At 44.2% G+C, this 26,418-nt stretch overlaps 1 protein-coding gene across 1 annotated transcript in view; it reads right to left on the bottom strand.

Moving 5' to 3' along the window:
* Nucleotides 1–454: 454 nt before the first annotated feature.
* The window catches only part of LOC142572666 (kinesin heavy chain-like), a 164,619-nt gene continuing 138,655 nt past the window's right edge, over nt 455–26,418 (bottom strand). The window contains exons 13-20 of the mRNA XM_075681949.1: nt 23,853–24,209; nt 20,321–20,416; nt 19,370–19,583; nt 13,637–14,160; nt 12,135–12,271; nt 10,712–10,791; nt 9,661–9,764; nt 455–3,788 (exon numbers count right to left, since the gene is read on the bottom strand). Of these exons, the coding sequence (XP_075538064.1) occupies nt 9,661–9,764; nt 10,712–10,791; nt 12,135–12,271; nt 13,637–14,160; nt 19,370–19,583; nt 20,321–20,416; nt 23,853–24,209 (1,512 nt within the window). The 3' untranslated portion in view covers nt 455–3,788. The remainder of the gene's footprint in view (nt 3,789–9,660; nt 9,765–10,711; nt 10,792–12,134; nt 12,272–13,636; nt 14,161–19,369; nt 19,584–20,320; nt 20,417–23,852; nt 24,210–26,418) is intronic.

Here is a 26,418-nt window from a genome sequence, read left to right as displayed (position 1 = left end):
CCCTAGAGGCACAGCAAAATTCTGGTTGTGCCACAGCACAACCTTCATATGAGTAGCGATATGTTATGGAATCCTTAAGCCCAGCTGCACAGCTTCAGTATCCTTGCCTTATTACACAAAGCGAAGTGTGCCAAGCAACAAGTAATTCTCACTTTGGCCATTTCCTTACAATGCGGTACACAATTCTCACAAAAGCTGAATTTACAATGTGGATGGAATGTAAAAAAGGGCTTGTGTACTCAAATTTAGGTGCACGCTAAAAAACACCAGGTGGTCACAATTAATCATGGATACTCTATGCTGTCTGTCACAGCCAGCCTATAGTAGCTTTGACACATGTTACACAACAAATTCTCTGAATGGACACAAGCTTACATGTCTTCAAATGCTAAGTCTTCCTTGACTGCAAAACGAACAGAGAGAAAACACTATACAAGCACACACATGCACCAAATTACCACCAGAAAACAAACTTTTATTAAGCCACATACAGTACATTTTTTTTCATAAATTACTTTAATGCTTGACTTCCCGTGGACACATTGCAAAAACGCAATAAAAAGGAGATAAAAGGTGGTTTAGGTGCGGATGCAACCCCGCCTGCAAGAAACATTACAAGCAAACCGCCTCACAAAAGCCCCAGTGTGTGTGTGTGTGTGTTTAGCATGCACTAATTGCACTAGCCCACCATGATGCTGCGCAAGATGCTGACAATGAGCCTACATTTCCAGAGGAGGCAACGTACGTACCACCTATTACATGCACCAAATAAAGTGCTTATTTTTGGAGACAAAAAGTAAACGTGAAATCACACAAGTTAAGAAAAATGAAAAGCAACAATCAGCCCAGAGGTCGTATGTCCAAGAAATGAATGAAAAAATACATTTTCAAGCCTACACAGTTCCCCTAGCAGCAGAGAAGCCAGGCCTGTTTCGATTGCAACTACACTATTTTTTTTTAAACAGAAGTGCATTCCACTGAAACAATAAAAATAGTACAGCTATTTAACTCTGTAACAATAACCTCAAAACACACTTTATATATAAATAATTGTTACATGCTACAAAATAGGAAGAAGGGAAATATGTCAGGAGAGGTCATCGCTATTGCAAGCTGCTATGGCAGCTGTTTCAAAGTCAACTGTACCCCCCTCCTGCCTTGCAATGCTCACAGCAGCCATAAAGCAGGTGATATACAAAAAAACAGCAAATGACACCCCTTACCAACCTGAAAACATCACAACAGAGGGCTGAAAAGCATACTCTATTGGCATTGAGTAAATAATTGGGTAAAAAAAAGAGACTACTATTTTTTTTTGGTCCAGATGACGACACAAGATACACACTAAGAAAAAAAAAAGTTACTGTGGAGAAAAAAAAAAGCACTAAGGGGACTTCCAAGAACGCTTATCACACCAATGCTCTCTCTCTCACAACGGCATTCATACCCCAGATTTGTTTTCATGTCCAAGCTTTGTGTTTGACTGTCTGTGTGTGGCTGTTGTGTGTGTCCACATGTGTCGAGTGCATGTTTCTCTGTTGTGCGCTGCTTGTGTTGGTCATGAAAAAGGCACAACAAACCTCAAGGACGTCACCTGCAGCACTGCATCAAAAATATATACGCACGACTCTCCCATTTCCCTTTTTGCCATCGTTCCATTTTGGGGGAAGGATTATGGGAAGGCCGGTTTGGGAAGGGGCCCAACAAACCACTCCAAAAGGAACAACGCAAACAATACGCCAAGAAAAATTAAAATGCAAGAGCATGGACAGATGCTTGGAGAGAGGTTTGCAAACAATTTTAAAGTGGCAACTCGCACCTTCCCACAGCTGTCTCGTTGGAAATTGGCAAATGTAATTGGGATGCTTGACAAATACATTGGAAGGCTTCGGTACAAAGAAAGGCCATGAACCCAGCAACAGACAGCTTATGTGACATCTGGTGTGAGCATTCCTTTGGCAATGTATGTACAAGCAGTTGGGAAAAGGAACGAGCCTTGGGAACAGGGGCTACATTAAGAGAGAGAGAGAGAGAGAGAGAGAGAGAGAGAGAGAGAGAGAGAGAGAGAGAGAGAGAGAGAGAGAGAGAGAGAGAGAGAGAGAGAGAGAGAGAGAGAGAGAGAGAGAGACTCTGCTTCACATAGGAGCAGGTTTGATCTCTTCAACGAGGTTGACGTCACACTTGATCGGTAGCATCTGCAGGGTGCAGATTTCCTCTGTACCGCAACAGTGGACGCTCCCTCGGCAAAAAATCAAAACCCAGGAGCAAAATGCCGAACAGAGGAAAGAACTCTGGTGAAAGGGCGAGCTTAGAAAAGTCAACGAAAAGCCAAACAGGACTTATGTTTTTACTCTCAGTACAGGACGGCATAAAAGCGAGATGGGTGCAAGAGCACGGCTATGACAGGAGAAAAATTAAGCATGACAAAAGATTTTGCAGCAGACCAGATGCCACATAGTACTATGGTTTCATAGTCACTTCGATGTCTTTTCAAGACCAGAAAACTCGGGCACCCATCATGCATGACAAACCCAGTGATCACCATATTCTGAACCTACTCTTAATTGAATACCACACTTCTGTGCAAGAGAGAAAATGAGAAACAGTAAACGAGGTACATAAAGGAAATAAAGAAAAAAAGAAACAGTGCTGCTTCTTCAGACAACACACGTTCAATCCCATCAGTGAAACACACCCGTGTCAATTTCATTTAGCACCTGCCTATGTAGACCGCGGCTGCTGGCGTGCAATAGGTTGTAGAGCACGCCGTGTACAAGAGATGAGTAACTTCCGACCAAAGATCCAAGACCTCTTCCCCATACACAAGTATGTTACAGCCATTCAACAGGCTGAAAGGTATGTGCTCACTGCTGCCACAGTCACTTTATACCCAAACGATCGCCACATAAAAGAACAGTCAAGTAAAAGACACAATGAGAGAAGAAAATACAGAGCACATTGATGCTCAATGAACTTGCAAGGCTGAGTCATGCAAGTACCTTTCTCATAAAAACAGTCCACTGTCTACACACCCAACCCAACCTGCTTTCTTTTTTTTTTTCGATTTTTTTTATTTGCAATTTGCTGAGCATGCGTTATTAAAAGATGAACTATGACAGAAATTGACAATCGAAAAAGGTCTTTCAGAAGCTGCAAGTGCATGAAGAACCTTTAATGCAATGCTTAAACCATATCACAACAGTCCCTACCACATAAAAAAAGAAAGAAAAAAAAAAGAAGCAACAATCAAGGCAAAACTAGGCGTATGCACTGAGCAACATTTTTGGTGCATGGTCATGAGTTATCACCAGTTTCACAGGGAGACGAGAGCGGGCGTCTGACAAAGAGAGAGGGAGAGAGAGAATGAGAAGTGCAGATCAGAAAGCAGTTTGATCCTCTAAAGCGCTTTTCATTTTCATTGCTGCCATCTTTGGAAAGAAGCTGCATGCCGTTGGCTGCACTACAAACTGCTGTCTGCTGCTGCTGCTGCTTGGAAAGACAATGCACGCACAACAGAGCTCCCGAAGGATCGAAACCCGAGGGCAAGGTGGGGCGCAAAAACAAAACAAAAAGACATAACAGAGAGAACAATGGAGGGAGGAAGTGTGGGTAAACCCTGAAGGAACGTGTGATGCCCCGCGGCACGAGACACCAAACAAGCAAGGCCCAGTGTTGGTCTTCACTGCTTCCTTCCTCCTCTCGCCTTCCTTCTCTCCTCGACCTCTCATGAGTGCTGGCAGCTGCAGTTGCGTGCACTTCGCGGCTGTGTGTTTTCGTGTATCCATGATCTGCAACAGGAAAAAGTAAGGAAGAGAAGAAAGAGAATGACTTAGCATCACCAGCACATTTTTTGTAAAGGCAATAAGTGGGCAACAAAGAAGTGCTTCAACATTCTGAAAGGCAGCACTAACTGCTAGACCACAGGAAGACAGACAGCCATTTTTACATCATTAAACAAAACCTTTTCCTAATTTGCAAGTGCAATTCATTACACTGCACGTTTGCTCAGCTAATGGCGGCACATGTCACGGTTCAAATGAAGACAGTGGCTAGCTGCACATGCTGTAGGGCTTGTCTCTTGTGCACGGTTTCATCACATGAGCCACATCTACAGTTCCCACATCATAACATACAATAGTAACCAGGTCCCCTGGTTTTGTGAGGACCCAAGTTTTACGATGAATGAGTGTAGTCCCAGCAAAGTCCCCATAGAAGCAATGCATTTAAAACCTTGGTTATCCGACACTATTTTATGCCTGACCTGCATTATACAACAAACCACGCGAAGTGCGGGTATGAACAGCGGATGAAAGGCAAGTGCTGCGGGCCTCATTCTTAGTGCCGTCTCTCCTAAAGGAGGGGGCCCCCCTTTGCATGTGGAACGTTTGGCCCTGCTCGATTGGTTCACTCCGTTGCAGCTTTCTTCCCTGCCTCGTCTTGTTGTTCATTTCTCTACCCATCCTCCTAGCGGCACCCACGCCACCCGCTCTGCTGAAACTGCCCCTTTTCATCTCCACAATCGCTTTCTCCCTCTTTTCTCGTTGGTATTGCCTCTCGTCGCGCTGGAGAAGTGTTTCTCTTTCTAAGTTCCCATTCTCACAGCAGCAGATCGCCAACAAGGTTGTGCCAAGAGGCTTAGGTTTTCACACGTGCTCTTCATCATGATGCAGTAAAAAGCATTCAGTTAAGAAGTTTTGGGTCGTGTCGAACAATGGCACTGCGTGATGTCCCAAAAGCGAACAGTTCTGTCGCTCAACAAATAAGCTGGATATCATTGAGGGGGTGGAAAAGCCCCCTCAATGATATCCAAAAGCTAGCATTGGCCCGATACCTGAAGATACCTTTTGCTTTATACGATCCTGGGGAACAAAGCTACAATACTGCAGAAAGCAAACAAGTTTGGGCTCAAATGGTAGGCGGCAAAACAAAGTCACGAGAAAATCGTATTTTCGGGGTTCCAATGTGCAAGCAAACTGTGCGTGTACACTCCTTTGGCCAAAGTGACTGCACCGCCATGAGCTGGGCAAACTGCCTCGCAAGAAAGCTAGCTTTAAAATGAAAAAAAGGGCCTAATGCACTCTTTAACATCCTGAAACTTCACAGTGAGCTATGAGGGACACTGTAAGTGCAGGACTATGGATTCATTTCAATCACCTAGGTTTCTTTACAGGCATGACAGTTGGGAATCGAACCCACGACCTTGTGCTCAGGCACATGACCTCATAGCCACTGCAATGGGTGAACAACTTTGTGCGGTCCAGTAGCTAGCACTGCAACTCTGACCGTTTATGCTCAGCCAACTTGCTCAATTTCACACTATCGTAGTAAAGTGCTATAATGTTGAATATGATCATTTCGCTTAAATTCAAATGTCTTGAGACCACAAACTTTCAAGTCAACCATGAAAAGTTGGAAGTGTTTGAAATTTACCAAACACAGATAAGCCAAGTCACATTCATGGTTACAGATACACATAAGAAGCATTCTTAAAATTGAGCGAAAGTATGCATAAGATCAATCGAACACGGAAACCTAATGAGAGCTCCACAAAAGAGGTCCATTACCATTAGTTGCTCACATCTTGCAAAATAGTTCTCTATAGCAAACAGCTTCATCCACGCTTGAAATCAGAAGACAGAATTCTGAACGTGTGCCACATTTCTGTCATTAAGTGCTCTATGATACCACTTCTTTTTCTTGAGCCACTTTTGGTCACAGTACAGGTATCCCTCTTGTATTAAAGTGGGAAGCCGTACTGTACAGCTTACATCTGCACAACCAGCAAGACCTGGTGCGGTGGGTCTGGAAGACAGCCAAGGCGCAGGAGCCCTGGACTGAGGGTCCCTCCTCAGAACGGGAGCCCCAGCTCCCCGGTGTTGACTTTTTTTGTTTTCATTAAAGTTATTTCTCTCTGTCAAGGGATCAAGTATGGTTTGTCTGGAAAAACCATTCAAATTACACTGCTTTAACCCTTTCGCTGTCACGGACGTACCGGTACGTCTTCGCGCTTTCCCCCCACAGTGTCACTGACGTACCGGTACGTTCTCTATCGTGTGTTCAAAATTTCGTGCCCGAGTGCAAAGCTGGCGCTCCTGGACTGGCCACGTCATCTGTTGAATCTTTCTACAAGTTAGTATTTTCGCCCCGCACTGTGTTGGTACATGTATTCAAGAGTACGATGCGACTGCCACTCGCCCCTCTCTCTTTGCTGAGCGGCGCGGTGGCTCCGCGTTCGCTCAATCATGCGTCGCGCGTGTGTGGTTATGGGTTCAAGGGTTGTTCTGCCATCTCCGCTGGTTTGAAGGTTTTTATTTTTCTTCTGTTGGTGTGTCTGCTATGGCGCGTCAAGTTCAGGCGCACACGCCGTTGCCTCTCTGAAAAGAGCGACTCGAATGCTGCTTTCGCTCTCTCACCGCACCCTCGCTTCTGACTTGCAGTAGTAAACGTAAAGCCCTTTGAACTTTGTTTTAGCATTTTTCCATCTCCCTCTGTCTTCTTGATCACACAACGTCCCATTTCTCTCCGTTGCGCGGGCGACTGAAAGCGCATCCTCCCTGCGCACAGTTACTTTCGGATGGCTAAGCGCGTGGGACCTTCGTCTGCTCATTGGAGCAGTGGCTCTTCTGATTCAGAATAAGAGCCGAGCTCGGATTCGGACTCGGACAGCGTCTCATGCGAGGAAGAGGTGAATTCCGCATTGTCAGATTCGGATGTTGAATGGATGTCATAGTCAGGCTGATGATGATGATTATGTTTACTAACAACAGTTGTATACCAATCATAATCAAAAATAAATTGTATGTTCATTCCCTGTTATGCTCGTACCCTGAAACCAAGCCGACACTGGGGGTACGTCACGGCCAGAAAGGTCCGACAGCGAAAGGGTTAAGGAGGGGACGGTAGGCACATATAGGACATCAGAGATCTTTGCGATTTTCTTAGATTCCTCTGAACTGAACATTCTTTTAAGGGACACAGACCTTCAGAAAAGCTTCTCACCAGGGTCACATTTCTTTATTGCAGGTTTAGATTATTTAGAGCGAGTTATTTTGAGAAAAAAACAAGCAAATAAGTGTTTAGGTGACAATAAAGCAACAAAAGACAAATAAAATACATGTGCAGTTTAAACATGTTTTTTTGTTGAAAACGTAGATAAAGCAACATAATCATTTCTTTACAAATGTAATCACATTCACACAACCTATATTTAAGTTTTAGACTGGTTTGCCATAGTTAGCCACGAGTGAAGAGTTGAGACGTAGCATACGTCATCACCGCCCTTTACTGTCGTGACAGAGCCAAACAGTGCCCAACAGCTGGCGCCATGCTGTTTTGCCTAAAACGTGACAACATCGACAGAAACCAAGCGAGGACACAGCTGACAGCATTCCAAGACATCACACGGACACAGCATTTCTTGCTGCTTGCAGAAATATCGCTTGTCGTACAGAAGTCCATGTGGTAACCCACCTGCTACTTCGTGATCACGTAACATGACAGCAACCAGTGCGCCCGCTTCAATCCGAATTCGCTTTTGCTATTTGCTCTCCTCAATGAAAGCAAGAAATAACCAGTAAAATGAGCCTTCGCTTCATTTCATCTCACACTAAGTACATCGCCAAGATTGTCGCGTGAGCACAATCTCGGAGGCCACGGAGTCACAGAAGTGTTTCGATTTCTAGCTTTAAGATGGCGCCACAGCAATTGCCAGTGGTGACATGGAATGCTTGTACTGGCAATGACGACATATTAAAGCTAAACCTAGTGCCCTGTGGTTAAAACGTTGGCTTTGCAGCACACTTGAGATTTTATGGGTTTACGATTGTATTGATTCAGACAACACTGGAAGTTTGTCGCTACTTTAATTTGTGATGTTGCATCCATCTATGTAGTTATCCCACAGCAAGATGCAACGGCGTTCTGTTGCTGTTGCTTGAATATTGTGTGCTTCGCAAGCCAGTGTGAGCTCCGTGAGCCAGCAAAACAAGTGCAGCTCTATGCCATAGAGAAACTACCAACCAAAATACGACAGCACGGACAGCGCAGGATTGATCGAAAACTAAACCTTTTGACCACATGCCGCGTTGTTGCCAATGGTAATGTCAATGAGTTTTTTATTTTTAAGAATCGAATAGAAGTATACAAATAGCATTTTCTTCCACCTTGTAATCTAATGCAACAATCGTTTTAATATCAGTGGCTGAATACTAGTGACATAATTACAATGAGGAGATATGACGCCCTTGGGCTGGTCTTAGAATGTCCCGATAGAGTCTCAAATAGAGTCTTGCATTACCTAAATTTCTTGCTTGCTAAAGCTCTCTTCTCAATAATACTGGCGCCTTAGATGTTCTTGAATATTAATCAGTTCAGCTTCACTACATAGTTGCCTTTAGTGTCCCTTTAAATCATCCACAATCACATATTATAAGAAATTGATTTCTCACAAGTTTACTGCAACCTACACGAACAGAATGCTCGATTGAAAAAGCTCCAGCTTGTTACAGTGCTAGTATAATGTAAGGGCTTCCTCCACTGGATACTTTTTTATCTGCTGTTCACGGCTGGTTGATTCTAGTGGTAATATGGTTGGAGTGCTACGCAGACTACCAACTAATTGGGAAAAAGAACAGCATTGGAATAGAATGGTTACATTAACCCAGCCCAGAATATGATAAAAATAGGTAACATCTGGTAACATAAGAGAAAGAATTTTGTTTTCGTCTTTTAACCTTCTCAGCAAAGTCAACTCACTATCTGCCATGTGCAAAAGACTTTATTCCTATACTTGTAAATTCATTAAAACAAATGCTTGAAATCTAGACAATCCGAAAAAGGAATGTGTGCAATACCAAATGACCTTTGCAATTGCATGATTCCCAACACAGTGTATTTTCGTGTGTGTAACCTGTACCAAAATTTCAGAACATTTAACAGTAAAGTTTGAGTGCAGGTTATATGCGAATTTCGTCTTGAGGTGTGGCTTCACAGCAAAGGTCTACACCACTCAAAGTTTCGCTACCTCCTAGGGAACCCCACCCTCTCCACACCCCAGAGTGTTGAAGCTTCCTTCTCTTTCCTTCACAGTGGCCCATTCTCCTCCTCTTAACGGGTTAGCATTTTGCGTTTAGTAGTTGGCGACTAGTGCACACGGCACCAGAAAACTCTGTTCCTGCAGTGTTTTCTTGGTCCACGCCTTGTGCGTTGCGATACAGTGAGAGTCACATCACCGCTGAAATTTTCAGCTCGGTCGCTTTGCTCTGTTGCCATTGCCAATGTGAAGGTGGCTCCGTCCGCACTGTCATCCTCTGTCGTGTGAATGCTAGCTGCAAAGTTATCCGATTCACGTCACATGTCACGTGACTTATTTGTCCACTATCACGTCCACCGTGTGATTCCAGCTTTATCAGCATCGCTGAAGGTGTAGGGGGGGAGGGGGGGGAGGGGACGGTGTCGCTGGTCGAAGATACAACATGGGTGAGTCGTGCACATGCGAATGCAAACTTACTTTGCAAAAATATGAGCGATGTATGCAGTTATTTTCATGGGTTACGCACGTGGATTTGGTTTTTCTTTCTAGGCTGTTGTAATTGAGGGTGCAGGTTATACACAGAAAAATATGGTACACTGGCTTGCCAGACACACCGTGGACTTACATACCTAAGCCTTTTCCGCAGCTGCATTTGGCGGCTGGTAGACCATGCCACCACCTCGGATTGCAGCACCCACAGGGACATGGGGCTGGCCGGCTCGAATTGGCTTGGCTGCACAAAAAAATTGAAAAACACTCGAGGTAACCACAGAAGAAACAGGCCAACATCAGCTGCAATCAGTCCTGTGACGTGAGCTAAATGTGTGACAGAAGGGAGAACTGTTAGCAGTGGCCCTCAGTTTTAGCTTGCGGAGCATACAGAAACAGCGTGGGTACACAAGTGGTGATTACAGTTATCACCGCAGAGCTATCTTGTTAGCAGATTGAAGATAAGTTTATTTACTGACGTTCCTTGACAAGATCAGTACAACATCCACAGTACAGAGTGTGTGCTATAGTCCAACAGGCATGATTTGACCACAGTATAAGCTGATGCTGCAACATGAGAGGGAGCTGGTGATGTAGATGTGAGGATAACTTGCATTAATAATAAGGGATTACACGGTGCAGCAACATTGAAAGCAATATATCTGACAGAGGAAGAGATGGCTTTACCATGCTAGTATATCTGCACACATCACCCAGCATAATCCAGCCCATGTGAAAAAGGCCCAGTGGATGCGATTTCCCGCCCACACTTATGCAGAACTCATCAACGTAGTGCGAGGAGGCAGCCAGGTGTAGGGCATCTTTGGAGCATCTTTGGAGTAAGGCACGAAGCCAGCACATGTTTACTGAACAGGACATGATGACATCCACAGCCCCCACAGACCGTGGATGTTCAACAGATTGCATTACACGGGAACGCTGCCATTGGTGTGGGCAGATTTTCAAGGCAAGTCGCTGATTGGCACACTGAGCCTGCAGCGGTGTGTGGCCTTGTGGCTCTCAAGAACCCTTTCACCAGTAGACTGTGACAGCCAAACTAATGTGTACATAGTGCACATACTTTGTACTTTGCACAGAGGGGTAAAGGATCCGCTTCAACATCAAATAGTCATGTAGTGATGAAATGTGCACGCACAGCCAAGCAGAATCAACACAGCCACTTGCACCCACCTATTTGTGCCATGTGCGTCCTCCTGGCCAGGTTCTTCTGCCTGACAGCCTCCTTGATGCGATCCACCTCATACTGGTAGCTGAAATGTTGCATGCGTGCATAATGTAGCCATGGCACCAATAGTATACAAGATGGCATGAAGGGCAAGCAAGAGATGTTTTGACATTTACAGGGCAAAACAAAGCAACAGCAAACATTTACACGAACCTGACTCCCTTCTTATCTTTGAAAGCAAGTAACAGTTTCAAACTGACCACTATATTATCTCTCATCCATTCCTCAGCCATATATATAATTACCCACAATTGGAAGTGACATTTGTTAATGCTTGCTCGCATTGTAACAGATAAAAAAATGTTGCCCATAGCTCGCTTTTGCTTTTGCAATGTCCATCGCATCTTGAGTTGCTCCTGAAACATATATTGGCTACTCATATGAGTTACCAACCAGCTGCTTGCTGTGCATGTCTAAGCTCAGCCTAAACATACCGAAATTTCTGCCCAGGGTGTGTACCACACATTTCCACATTTTCAAATATTGCCAGGTTTTAACTGACGTTCTGGATGGAAATTCCCAAATGGTCCACAACACTTATGTTTCCAAGAAAGGTGACTTGTGCTTTTTACAGCACCTGTGTTGATCAAATATTTGTAAGAGTTACTTTCTACCAGCTGTGATTAGGTTGTACATGGCGTCCATAACTAAATGCTACACTGAATCGTGTATCTCACCTGTTCTAGCTACTTGGCCAGATCTAGCATTTCCAAATCCTGGAGACAAGACCGAGCTGCAGATCTTTTTTTTTCTTTAATTCAGCAGCCTATTTCTTCTATTTTTCCGGTTAGCTACTAGCCTCCCTATAAATGCATAGATGAATTTTCCTGGCAGAAACAAAGGTGACCTTCCAATTGGCTTTTCCAAACATGCTAAAATATACTGACGATTCAAGTTTTCCGTAATCCACAATAATAATATTGAGTCCTGTGCATATCAGCCAGCAATTATTATTTCTGCTCGTAAAATAATAAGAGTACCCGAATGTTGACTTACACTGTGCACGGCATCTCCAATTAACCACGAGTGACATCTGTGTTCATACATACCAATGCCACGTCTCAAACAGTGCAATACGTCAAAGATAGTGCTCGTGTGCATCCACTCTATCTGCCGCCTTTGTATTGCACCTGAACGTACAGAAGCGCACTGCATCAAATACGAGCCTACCATATTCTAAAAAATTTTGTATTTTCCTAGGGAGTGTTGGCAAGGTTTTTCTGAAACGCAGTTGGTGATGCAAGCTGCACCTGCCAGGCAAGTGCTTGAGACCAGCTGTTCTCCAGCTCCATCATACATGCCGTTGTGTGAAGACCTTTAGAAAAGCTGCGCTATATAAGGGGAAGAAAAAAGCAACCAGGCACTCACCGCTTTCTGTCGCGCATGGCACTTTCCTTCGCTTCTTTCAGAGCACTCTCCAGAGCCTTAACTCGCTCCATGGTTGCTCGCAAGCGCTTCTCCAGCTTAGGCAGTTCACAGCGCAAGTCGGCGTTGTCACGCACCAACTGCAACAAACAGGACCGAGAAGGAAAGTGACCACAATGCGCAAGATTTTAGACAAAGGCACAAGAAAACTCTGCTCCCATGAAAAAAAACTTCTACGACAAGCTTTCCTCACACCTAGCACCCATGTCTCATGTGGCGTGTGCTGTCAAATTGAGAAGTATCAGTTGATGACTACAGTTGAACCATGTTACTGCAAACTTCTAGGGACAGGAGATATTTGTGTGAATTATTCAAAGCCAAAAAGAATGTTGTACAAGACAAAATTACTGTATTTACTCATGTAAAGCCTGCACTTTCCAGATATTTAACAGGGTGCAGGCCTTACACAAGGCAGGCCAATGGCTACTTACTGAAGCCTCAAACTGCACTATGACTGCTATGCAGAATGTCACAACCACTAGCACTTTGAACTTCATCTTTCAACTGTCAACTTCAACTTTCAGCTGTCATCATTGTTTGGCGAGCTTGCCTCATTGGCACTCTCCCAAAGCTAGTTGTCCTCCATGCCATCCATTGCTGTTTGAGATTCCCAAAATGCAACAGGAGACCTGTTGCTGGCCCATCAGAGCATCATATTTGAATTTCTTCCTCACATTACCAATAGCAGGCTTTACATGCCACAGCTGCAGTGTTGGCCATGAGGGAAAAGCTCCAGGTTAACATTTATCACTGGGCATGATCACCTAAGACCATGTATGCGAGTATTCCCGGATTCAGCCGCCACTAAAATTTAACCAACGCATACCTGCAAACCTGTGCCCTTCAAAATTGGTAAAAAATCCTGTGGATCCACCGAGGGAGGGTAGCACATATTTTAAGCTTGCCCTGATTGCACATTTTTGTGGGACACATACTCAATTTATTAATGATGATTTACCTTTAGATGTAGCACACAAGAAACAGCAATGTTGAAACAGCAGACCTTGACAAGCAATACACTGTTTCTAGATCAAAGCGACTTCATCAACTTTACTGTTGCTCATTTTACCTGCTTCTGAAAGCATGTCTGAATAGACTCGCTCACAGCAAGTACTGCTATGCCATCTTCACATCATCAGAAGACCTACAATGGAATGTTCCTATACTGATGAGCAAAACGTTTTCACAAACAGAACTAGTTTTTCATAAAACTTCACGCAACATTCATAAAATAGTAAAATCAGACCAAATTCGTAAACCTTACAGAACAGTTGTGAGAGTTGGCAGATATGCCACAGTAACTGAAAATTGAACGAACCTGTGACCTCATATTTGGCAGCAGCATCATCAGCAAATTGGAGCCACTCAGTCACCACGACGAGCACCAACTAAGTTTTTGAACGAGACCCATGGAGAGAAGCGCATCAGAAATGTGCAGCACAAACCTGTTTGTGGACCTTGGTGAGCTGGTCCAAGTTGTTCTCGAGGAAGGCAATCTTCTGCTTCTGGGCTAGGGAGCCGCCACCGCCGGAGTCGTCAGCGTCCTCACCCTGGTTGGCCTTCTTGACCCGGCTCTGCAGGTCCTGCACGAAGAGCTTGCGCAAGTTGTGCAGCGTCTGCAGCTCTTTGGAGACTGTCTCCTCGAGACCCTTCAGGTCCTGGCGCGCCTGTTCGCGACGTGCGTTGAGGAACTGCAGCTCCTGCAACTTGTGGCTCTTCTCCTGCTCCTCCTGCTTGAGCCGGTCGTACTCCTGCTGCAGCCGCTCCTGTGCCAGCGACAACTTCTGGTTGGTGTCCTTCAGTGCGTCGATGTGGCCGATCTTGTCGGCAATCTCGTCCCGCAGTGAGCTCAGCTGCTTCTGGTGGGCGTCGCGGTGCTTCTCTATCTGCTGCTCGAGGGCCTCCTTCATCTTCTCGGCAGAGTCCTTCTCCTTCTCTTTCTCCCGAGAGGTCATGATGTGCATCTCCTCTGCAACAGAATGTGGCATCAAATGCGTAAGGCGCACAGGGTACCAAGGTTTACAAGCTCTTGTTTGCAGTATTAGTACAGCTGAAACTCAATACAGTAGAGCCTCGATATGCTGAACACAGATACAAGAAATTAATGAATACAATAACGTAAACAAAATGTTTCTCATTAAAATACGTTTATATCAAATAGTGGGTATAACAATGGTGTCCTTATGACGGATGTGGCGGTTATAACGAATTATTGGATACAACGAAATGAACCAGGAATCTGGCTGGCTGCTCTTTATTTCAGTGAGTAATTTGTGGTAGCAAAGCCAAAATTGCAAGACCCAAGACTATATAACTTATAGCAAATAGTATATTTGTTTGCTGACAGTTCTATATATATATGTATTCTGGTATCAATAATGACAAATACTCAGCAAAGGCAACTCGAAATGGCCCATTCTGAACTTGCACGCGAGGTTAGGTCGATGGATCCCGCATTTTTGGTTTTGTTGTAACAGGGAAATATTTCACTAAATTAAAAAGCATGGCCAAGCAAATGTTAAATTGAATTATTTATATCTGCATTTGTTATACCCAGTGTGTCAAACCAAAAAAATACTGGTTCGGTGCAGTTTCAACATGCTCCTATCTCATTCCAGTTCAGTTCCAGTTTGGAAAAGTAAAAATTTGAAATGGTTTGCAAACCGTTTCACTCATAACCCTGAATGGGTTCAGCACAGTAAACGTTATCTTGTCCTATGATCGTGATACGCTACACAGTGCTACTGGCTCGTCATTATGGCACATATGCAGGTTTTGTCAGGAGGTGGCAGGAATGGGCTCCCTGGCCCATGGCCACAGTAGAAATTTATGGAGGTGTTCCAATAGCGACACTTTCTAACAGAACCGAATATGAATAGTTGAGAAGACTGACTGTTGAATATCGAATCAAATATCGAACACTCACAATTTTTAAAAAGAAGAGTGAAATGAAATGTTTTGTGAAGTCTCTTCATCAATAAAGGGCTTGTTTACATTATTTGATACTTATACACCAGATGTCATACAAAACAACCACATCTGATACGCAATAACAATAAAAGTAATGAAAAAAGAGTAATGCAGTGCTCATGAAAAGAACTAAAGGCAATACTATGGCAGTAATTTACAACTATACTACATAATTTTGAAGGAATCCAAACATGCTGAGATCGGTCAAATAATATATTGCTTTGGCTAAATAGAGACAGCGAATACATAGGCTGCCTAAGATGACACATGCTTACTCAATAGTTGGTAACTATCGTACAGCAGAGACCTCCTCCGAGTGTTCACCCAGGAACCTGATTGTCTGCGCAACGACTGTGGTTCTGCTAAACCAGAATCATTCGGACGAGTCTCCATTTGCATCAACGTTTTTCCCTATAGACTGCAAGGACTGTTGCTGTCCCTTACAGTATTTGAATGAAACTACTATAAGATTTGGGCGTTGAGATGCAGACAACGTGAACAGCAGCCACATGGTTCAGAGCTCGCAGCCCCCCTCTCTCTTTTTTGAGAGAGAGAATGCCCACATTCACACTGTGTTACATAAATTGCAACTCCAAGCAGTAAAACTACCAATGAAACAAGCTAGCAATTGACATCTCACTTAGTTTTTTGCATTCTTATTTATTTAATTTTTTTTTAATGAAAGCATGTGAGGCCCACTGGTATTTCTGAATGACGAGCAAGAACAGTTTGTGATAAATACTGCGGCAGTCTTGCTGCACATGACATGAAGTCTTGCATTGACTAAGTACAGACAAGAAAGTCCAACTCATGCATGTTATACCACGGGAAAGATCTGAAAAATGGAAGAGCATTGCAATCTGCTACGAGGCAGCAAACATACATTAAACCAAGGCACGCAACAGAAGGCCCATTTCCCGTGCCGTTAAGTGCCGTTGTTGCAGCGCACCGAGATGGTGACGGCATTCATATTAGCAACCGTAGTGTTATTGTTACAAGAAGACGTACTGATGAACCTGTTGGTTTTCCTATTTTACCTTTTCAAGAACATCGTCACTTTTGCTCTTCTTGTATACTGGGGCGTGACCAGAGACCTTTGTTCGATACACATTCTGTTCGGTTGCTGCAATGTCACGAAGTGGGCAGTATGCAAAGTTTGTGAGAACGAAAGGGAGAGAGCAGCCAATCGGCAAGTGGTGAACTCCCTGGAAGTTTACTTGCCTCGTTTGTCGTCTGCTTTCAGACAATATACTACAAAATGAAATATTTCTCATCTTCCAATGAATGATATCCTTGCATTAAAATTTTTTTTTTTTTCTCAAGCTTAAACACATTCTCTAATAGTAATATGTATGACTACAGTCGCCGACCGATTTTCCGGACTCCAAAAATTCGGACATGCCCGATTATTCGGTCAGCTTCGCAGCACCGCCATTCTCCCCATAGACCATAATGTATAACAACTGCCGAAAGTTCGGACACCTCGCAACCTCTCGTCTGATTTTTAGGACACTCCTTGAGCCAACTCGATCGAGGGCATCATGCACCGACTCTGACCGGCGCTTAGTTCGACTTGCTGAACGCCATTTTTGTTTTGAACGGAGCCTCCTTGCTGCCCCACGAAGTGGCGCTACTGGAAATCCCCGTTCATCACCATCGTTTCTGCCTGGTTCGACAGAGTGGTCGTACAGCAGTTCCGGTTTCAGCTTAGTATGCCATGTCAAGACAATCCAGCAGCTGATTTGTTTCTTTCGCGCACGACACTGCGAGCAGGCGACGTTTTTCGTTTCTGCGACTGGTGATCCAACGCAGCGTATGGAAACATCGCGTCAAGTGTCTAATGGCGCCGACAGTGCCCGCGCAGACTGCGCTGGAGAATGCCGGCAAGCGGGTGCCGGGAGGCCTAAGATTTGTTGCTTTCCGATGTGCTCCCTACTGACACGGAAAATGTTCTGCCGAGACCTGCGCAGTGGTTGCATTGCGATTCCGGACACCGTCTCATTTGACAGTTTCACACGTGCTGACACTGCTGTACTGACATGCGCAGAACTCGACGACGGCGAGATCATTCGTCAGGTTTCTGCTGCACCGCCGGACGATGACTCCGAGTCGGAAGATGACGCACCATGTGCTACGCTGCCGTCGCATGCGGAGCGTGCACAAGCAGTGACTGTGCTTTCAGCCACCTATAGTGACCGTACGACCCTCTCCGAGATTCAGGCTTATCTGATTGCGCGTAAACGGAACAGCGTGCAACAGCGCACTCACGATTTCTTCCAAGCCTACTGCCGAGCCCGAATAAGTGCGTGGAAATAAAGGATTTCATTGTTTTTTTTTTTTTCTTAATCTGCTTTTTCGGACACCTGTTTATTCGGACATTTCCGCAGTCCCCGTGAGGTCCGAATAAACGGTCGGCGACTGTACTACAATTTTATAACTATTAGTTTCCTTGCGTGATTCCTAGGTGGTGTCGCACACAGCGAGGAAAAAAAAGAGAAAAGAAATGAAAAGAAAAGACAGGAACAGTGGCGCACATTTCAAGAGGCAACAACAACATTCCACTGGCTCGCTGGCACCCAATTATGGGGTCGAATTCGCTGCACAACCAACGCACTGTTGTTTCAAGAAATGAAAGCAACGCTGGAATTCACTTTCTGTCATGTCTTCAAACGCGTTTCGCACTTCCAACCACTCTCCTTCCTCTTCGGGCAACGCTAACGCAACAACCAAAGTTCCCATCACAAGCACCACAAGTATTTTCTCGAATTAAACTATGGATTGGATCCGAATATGCCATTCCGGGGCCCCAGCTGCCGTTTCTATCCAATCCAATCTACCAGACGTACGATGCGAAGCTGGTCTTGTAACGAGCGTAAGAAAGCTTCAACTTCACAACTCCCGTCGTGTTCGGCTCCTAGCAGACGACGTGCTTGATTTCAAGATGATTGACAGGAGCGTGTCATCATTTTGATGTCACCAAAAATGTGGCCGCGCCCTGCGACATCAGCCAATCACGTGCGCCAGAAACCGAACGAACGCACCTAACAATGATCTGCGATCGCGCCCCTGGTGTGTGCATTTTACTGTTTATCTAGTAATAGTAGCAAACGACCAATAACTGCCAAATTGGAAGTTTAAACAGAAACGGTGATTCTGCGGAATCCTTGGAACAAAGTTTAGACCGTGGGACAGAGCTGGCACGGCCGAGTTCAGAAGTGCAAGCATTTCTGCCTCGATCTACCTCCATTCTTGCACACAATGCAACTCGCGAGTCGTAACAATCTGCTAGTGAGATATGCCAACTAAAGAAGTAACTATTTTGAAGAATCACTTATCTATTGAGCACCAATATATGCTACTGACCATACTACATACTGGAACCATCTCATGTTGCACTGGTAAACGTTATTATTATTATTTTCTGAGGTTTGATTTGAGTTCAGGCACATTCTAAAAATATCAGTTCAGTTTCAGATTCAGTCTCAGCTAAATTTCCAGTTTGGGTTTGGTTGACATCTTCGTTGTGTCAAGGTTCCACTGTATAAAATATAACAAAAGGTATTCTGTGTTGGATGCGAGTTCAGGACTTCAGGTATGACTGTGCCAAGAGTTGAAGGAAGCCACTTTAAGGCTTCTAATGATGTTTCTCAGTGGGAATTTGCATCCACGCTGTCCTCAAGTGCAACCACAAGTTTAACATGCCCAGTGCGACAAAATAGCACAACCATTGACTCTGATTACAGAACCATGCTTAATTTACATATGATGCAAGCAGCATGCCTGGATCTCTTCCACAAGGATAACTTCAAAACAACATGATCAACGCATAATTATTATCAGTGCAGCGTGGGCACAGTAGCACTCACTGCTTGGTTGTGTAAGAGAACTCCAGCATTACACAATCAATGCACCAGGAGCAGTGTATAATCAAGTCAGACTATTGCTTTTTGGCTTTAGTACTAATCGTTAGACCATTTAACTAGAAATTCCAAAGGAGCCACCTCGAATGCAACTCGCAATCTACTACTTCCGTTACTGACTGTTCTGGCACTGCTGTTTGATGGATGCTTATACACCAGCTCAGCTGATCTATTTGCAAGCATGGCTTTGTTGCTAGTCCAGAGCGCAACTTCACTGCACTTTGCAAAGAACTTGGTCACGCAAATGAGCATGTCACCTATTACTTTGCAAATATTTCTGAACCTTACCAGCTGCCTTGAGTTTGGCGCACTCCTCATTGAGCTCATCAAGCGACTCTTCCAAGGCACGCTTCTTGTTCTCAATGTCCTTCATCGACTCCTGCAGAGACTTCATCTTGGCTTCATACTGACTAATCAGGAGACGGCATTCAGCCAAATCCTTCTCGTTGGACTCTATCTTCTTGTTACAGTCTGACTGGAATGACTCCAGCTGGTGGCAGCGCTGAAGGGATATGGAAAATATCACAGTGAATTACCTTTAAGGCACAAAAAACAAAGGATGCCAATGTATCTAGGCGGTAAGACAACGGAGGAAAGCAACAAACATGTTGTACGGCTACTTTAACATGGCAGTCAAATAGACTGCTCTTGAAGCTCCCAAGTTCAATCAAATTTACAGAAATGCTGTGTCACAGCTACATGAGAAAGCTGATCTCCACTAAGAAGTCTAAATTTTATGCCAAGCCACTGGTTCACTGCTTTACTTAAACAATGCAACTAATTACTGTCATGAAGTGTATTTAATTTTAACTGTTCATAAACTTATATTCTTTAATCACTCTTATAATGGCACTCGAATGATTCTTCACCAGCCAGGGTGATTTTTTTTTTTTTTTTTTTTTTTTTTTTTTTTTTTTTTACATTTAGGCAACACTGATCCTGCTGATTGCAGCCTTTTAGCCAGCACCATACAGCAAGGCACTCTTTCTTGGTTCAGCAAGTTTGTTAATTTATAAAGACTTTGCAATGTATATCTTGCTTCTGAAGTTTACAGTGGATAAGTGTGAATGCACTGCGTACAAGAGTGCATGCTTCCTCAACTTGTGTAGCAGCCAGTGAGCAGTTCAGTTGATAGATTATGATCAGTCTTTAACTTGTGCAGTGCGAGTATGTGGCAGGGATGGAATGGGCATAGCCGACGGAGTACTGCAATCAATGCTGTGTGCTTCATGCACTCACCTGAGCCAGTGCCTTCACCTCCGACTTCATCTTGCTAATGTATAACCGAGCCACTGTGAACTCTTCTTCGATCTTGCCGTTAACATCAGTGGCTGGCTGTAAGGATAAAATGTGAAAAATGTCACACTACAGTGTCAGTCAGCGGCGTGTGCAGGAAAATGTGAAGTGATAGAACTTAGATATATAAAGAAAAAGGGAGGGAGGGAACAGTTTTTTGGGCAAAATTAAATGTGAACACAGAGACAGGGCTTTTATGTTAGCTTTCAGTATGTAGGTCTTGTATGTGAAGAGTAAATAAAATTGGAATTATGGCAAAGAAGTCCGACATGGCTGTGGACAACACGAAGGATGCCAACAGAAAGACACAACAGCGTAAGCTTAGCCAGTCACACCAGGAACAGCGTCTAGCCCGAGCTCCACTTCAGTAGCGCTGGCGATACGGCTGCGGAGCTTTGCACGGCGCACTTCTTCCTTACAGAATAAATGTTTGGAATGGTGTTGAATGAAATCTTTTTTATCTGTGTATGTTTCCTTAACCCCTTTCCACACAGTCAGGCATCGTGGTAGGCGCAAACACCGTTCAAAGTCAAAGAAAATTAGAACTTGTTCACTTTTATTCCTGGCCACCGAAAGTACATTCATACAGAAAAAGAATTAAATTCACAAATTAAATTAAATACAAATTCACAAATTAAATACAATTTCAGATAAAAATTTATTTGTAATGTAAATTAATTAATACAGTCAACTTTCAATAATTTGACCCTGACAATACGCCCCTGAATTGAACTCACCTACTTTTTATGGTTTCGTAGTATAAAACTAACATAAAGATGACAGAGCTCCCAAATAAAGCAGAAATCGAACATGCACTCGATTCTAGCAAGGAAAACATAGCGTATCCTTGACTCTGACAAAGAAAAAAAAAAGAAAAAGGCGATAGCAGCAAGCTTTACCTTAACAGAATGGAGCTTTATTTACATAACGTCATTCGCCATCTCTCTCAGACAAAACTTTATTGCTTTCAATGAAGAACCACAACATCTCATCCTCCATACAGAAATCACACAAAACAAATCTGCAACAATTGCACATGGGAGGGTGGCCCACACCTAGACTATCCACTTCGTTAGTTTGCACGCGACGCATGCGATTCTCCGGAATGCCAAGAACATGTGACACAACTTGTCGCTGCTAGCTGAACATGTAGAATAACTTATCGTTTAATGTACTTTTGTAATGAGACTAAAAGCAGCGCACTGTTATTGCCTCACTACACGTGAGCTAATCCTCTTGACATCCATGGTCACGATCACGATCTCCTGATGGCAATGGCAATGACGCTGGCTAAGCTGGCTCTGACAGTAGGAGGTTGTAAATGCAGCAAGCATGGTGTTGGTTTAGTATCAGCTGATTGCACCGCTCAAGCAATTTCTAGACCAATTTTCATAGGAAGAAAGAAATGGTGTGCGTTAAAATCAAGTAAATATTGAAATGATTCATTGTGAGCTACTGATATAACTTATAAGTCTTCCTAAGGCAACAGCAAATTGTAGATGGGTGTTTTCAACGAGAGATGACACCTGTTTGACACACTCCCTGTACCATCCCTGTACCCTAACCACCGCTAAAAAGAATGCTGCCACTAAAGTCACCACTGCAGTGACCATTGGGATCAGGTCTGTGCATGATGACCAACCAAGTTAAAGTTATCCAGCCAATGTTAACTTCAGGATCGAAATAACCGAAAAATCGAATTAACTGGAGTCGAATTCATGGAAGTCAACTGTAAAAAGCTGCCATTCTGAACCTACAGAAGCACAAAAATCACACAGCAGGAATCCTTTTGAGAATCGTTCCGGCATTGCACTATCTTCAAGATCGGCCCACGTATGGGGAGTGCTTAACGCCTGCTTCACCTCCGCCAAGGGTCGGCCCGGCAATGCACTAATCTTTGGAATCAGCCCATGTATGGGGAGTTTTGTGTCTACACATGGACACAATCCTGGGGGAACTGCCCCTTAACAGCTTCACTGTAAAGAACTTAGTGCCGATTCTACCGCGCACATCAAGTAACAGAACCCGTTATCTCTTATGGTGGACAAAGCTGAATGTTAATGGCTAGTCGCTGTTGAAGACCCATGACACCTCCTCTTCTCTGTCTATCGACTACAGAAAGTCATCTCCAGTTCCATTTAATGCATGAGAAGTTCCTTTGTCACCACCAGTTCTGGATGCAAATCTCGCAAACGCGTAACACATGCGACCCTACCCGGGTACTCTGTTCTGCCAGAAGGATCACCTTATGCTTGAAGGATGCCTTACAATTAAAATGGCTTTCTCTCCCATCCTGCCACTGGACTACCTCCACGAAATGTAGCTTAGCAGAAGCACTACGACAGGCGTACAGCAAACTGTAAAATGGCAATTGCAAACCAAGGTATAAAACAACAGTGTCCGTTCGATAGCAGCGTGGCTAGCTACTTCGCAATGAGCTTTTCTTTAGTAAGTAAGTGTATGTTTCGTTTTTGATTTTAAGTAGAAATAGTTACAATTGTAATGCACATGCAAACTTAAACGTACTGCTTATTAAAGAAGGTGCACATTAGAATCACGCAAATACGGTGTATGCTTGTTTAAACTTTAGATGAGCACTCATTTTATTTTGACCAAGCAGGAATCTGAAGTTCCACATTTTACTATGTCTTACATTAAGATTACTGTTGGTATGGTATGAATCTGTAGCCTCCTCAATTTATGCCTTGGCATTGCAATTCAGTTGCCAGATATGCCGCAAGAGTGCAAGCACATGCAGAGATGACTTGTACAGCGTATCATGTAGACTGAAACAAGTGGCCCCAATGCGAGTGGAAAGAAATAGAATAAATCAAAAGCTGACATATACCAGGAAAAAATTCTCTATTGTGCTCTTTCAGAGAAGGCTACACAACACGCTACACATTCAAGACCCAACTACGCTTTTCAGATCAGTTCTGTGAAGCCCGCAAGGTGGAGGAAGAATCATGAAATCATGATTTGCAATGTTCTGTGTTCCTGTGCTTAGTGCTTTCGATTAATTCAGCCTCGCTCTGTAATCTACTAGCCTCCCGATTAGCTCAGATGGTAGAGAGACAGCTCCGGAAAAGCACTGGCCCCGAGTTTGGTCCCCAGACCAGGACAAATTGTTCAACTGCAGACCTTTCTTTTGAAGAAACTCGTGTGGCTTTCCTTTATAACTTTGGTTACTGGTGGGTGGATGATAAAGACTTTCCCTTTCATTTAGCTACACTTGTTCAACTGCATATACACATTAACTGATGGTTCCATTGTTGTTTTTTGCTGTTCCAGGCAATTTTAGGAATCAAGTCACATTACAAGCAATGATGACACACAATAATGACGGCTGGTTGCAGTTACTGGCACCTAAATATAGATTCGCACAGGATAAAGTCTGGATGCACGAAAACTGTACGTATCATCATACACAATAAAAGCAATCAATGAATATTGAAGTCAAAGAGCTGTCACTGACCTTGGCTTCTCCGGCGGGCCCACCCAGGACGATGCCGATTTCGGCAAGGTCCTTGAGCAGCGAGGTCAACATTTCGTTGGTGCGCTTCTTCTGGTGCACCGAGTGGTCCTTCATCTGCTGCAGCTCGTTCTGGGCCGAGTTGAGCTGGCAAAGCTTCTGGTTGAGCTCCTCACCGAGGGACTCGCACTCGCGGTTTTTGGAATCCACCTCCTGTGACTTCTGGTCGTAGTTGACGGCCAGCTCCTCCAGGGCCTGAAGCACCTCCTTCACCTCCTCCTTGGCCGACTCATTCTCTTGCTGGATGCGCAGCATCTCCTGTTGAAGACCGCTGTAGTCCCGCCGTGTGGTCGTGATCAGCTGCAAGGCAAATTGAAATGTGGTTGCCACCGAGGAAGAATACTGCCCCTTACTGTACAAAATCTTGTGCCCGCTACTGCCAGCACAGTTACTGCAATGATCAATGCAGTCTCCTTTCAACTAACGTTTGAGCCATAGTATCAGACGTTGCAGCTCGTGATGTGCACTGCACATTCAAAAGTACTGTGTACTGAAAACCATAACTGGAGTGGCTGCAGTCACACATCAGTGGTGTGCTTAGTGTTAGCATAGCTAGAGAGAGCAAAGCAGGCTGTATCTTGCCCTGTCAAGTTGTGCAATAAGTTAAACCTCGATATAACAAAGTAGGTAAAACTGGCAATTTGCTTTGTTGTATCGAAATTTCGTTATATTGAAATTCGACCTTTTACACAAATAAGTACTGTCGTCGATCGATTTACACGGAAAGGGGACGCAGAATTTCCCGAATCATCGGGCAATCGAAAAATGCAAATTTGAATGAGAAAACTTGATCAATTTCGGAGTCGGCGACGAATGACACGGTTTCATGCCGCACTGACGATATCTTCACATAAGCTGTAAGAATTAAGCGAAACCAGCCATGCTTTCGCGTACACTCCGCCCCCGCGGTTGATAGCATCGCCTGTACTGGGACAACGCTATCATGAAAAGCGCCGGCAGCGGGGAGCAAATGCTTCGTCTGCCTCTCCCTCCGACGAGTCACCGAAACTCGAGATTACATAACCTTCAGTACAAAACGCGCAGGAGGACAGCTTACATGATCCCACACCGTTTCCGCACACCCACTCTTTGTAGAAGTGGCAGATTACCCCTACAGCAGGGTGCACGGCTGCGCATGCGCTCAGCCGCGCTTACAACAATGCGCAGCCACGGCCAAGACACGCACCAGAAATCTCGATGCGCGTCGACTTATCCCACCCGCACCCACCTTCGCGCACGCTGATCGCATTACAGCAAGCTCACTCCCCTCCCCTTTCCGTTTCTCCTGCGGGGAGACGGCAATCGTGCGTGAAGCCACAATTTTTCTTTTTCACCTTAGCACACTTTCAGTCGCGCCTAAAGCACAAAGTGCAAAATAAAAAAAAAGGGGGGGGGGGGGCGATAGGATCTTATCACACTTGGACTTTATACTGAACATGATGCGGCTCCACTTTGGCGGTCGCTCTTGTCGTGCTGTGTCCTACTTGGGTGGTGCGTTTGTAAGCAGCCACTTGTAATTCAATCATTTGACCATCTGCGTCTGCGGAAGTTTCCATTATTGTCCGGCATTCCTTCGCTGCGGAAGCGAAATTTCATTATATAGTGAAACCTCGTTAAGGGGGGACGTGGCAATGAAAATGTTTTCTTTTTATTTATGGGAATAAATTGGCGACATATGGCATGCAGGTGTGATTTGTTATGCTGATATAACTGAAATTAGTTTTGTGCTATCTATTACGGATTTCGAGTTAAAACAATTGACAGCCTCTAATGGTCATCCCCAAATTAATTGCACATAAGTTGGCCAAAATTCTCACATCTGCATGTCCTCAAAGGCCCATTCTGTGCAATAAAGCTATTGGTTTGTTTTCTAAATGCCAAAATGAGCATGAAAATATTTTTTCAGCTTTTCTTTGCATATTGTCTTAAAAAACCCATTACAATTTTTTTTTTTATGAGGTACAGTTAAAAATGGCCATCTTTACTGCACTCATCAATGTTTCAGGATCTAAGTGCGAAAGACAGGATGATTTTGTCTTCATTCGTTGTAAAATGGCACTGGGATGACTGCAAGCAACTGCACAAAAGAATGAAAGCTGAGAAAACGGAGCTCAAGTTTCATTTGTTGTAAACATTAGAGAGGTTTAGAATAGGGGCCCCAAACGTTTTGGGGCCCCAAAGAAATAGCGTCGAAGCCACTGCGCATGCGCAAGACGCAAACCGCCTTTGGGTTTTGCGTTGGGAACGCTATTTCACCGATTTAGCGGGAGCCCAAATAGCGGCCCCAAAAGTTATGCGTCGGCAAACATGGCGGCACCAATCGAAGCGACGGCTCTAACCTAGCACTAAACTGCGATTCGCAGTAACGCGTGAAGTTCGCAAGCTAGGAGAAGTGGCTGCCGTTATCGCTTTCTCTCAACTAGCGTGTGTTATGAAGATTGACTCATTAGACGCCGCTGATTTTGAATTCGATTGTGGATTTTATCATGGAGTTTCCTACAAAAATTAC

The sequence above is a fragment of the Dermacentor variabilis genome, chromosome 2 (assembly GCF_050947875.1).
Source record: "Dermacentor variabilis isolate Ectoservices chromosome 2, ASM5094787v1, whole genome shotgun sequence".
Lineage (NCBI taxonomy): Eukaryota > Metazoa > Arthropoda > Arachnida > Ixodida > Ixodidae > Dermacentor > Dermacentor variabilis.
This window is presented reverse-complemented; position numbering and strand designations above follow the sequence as displayed.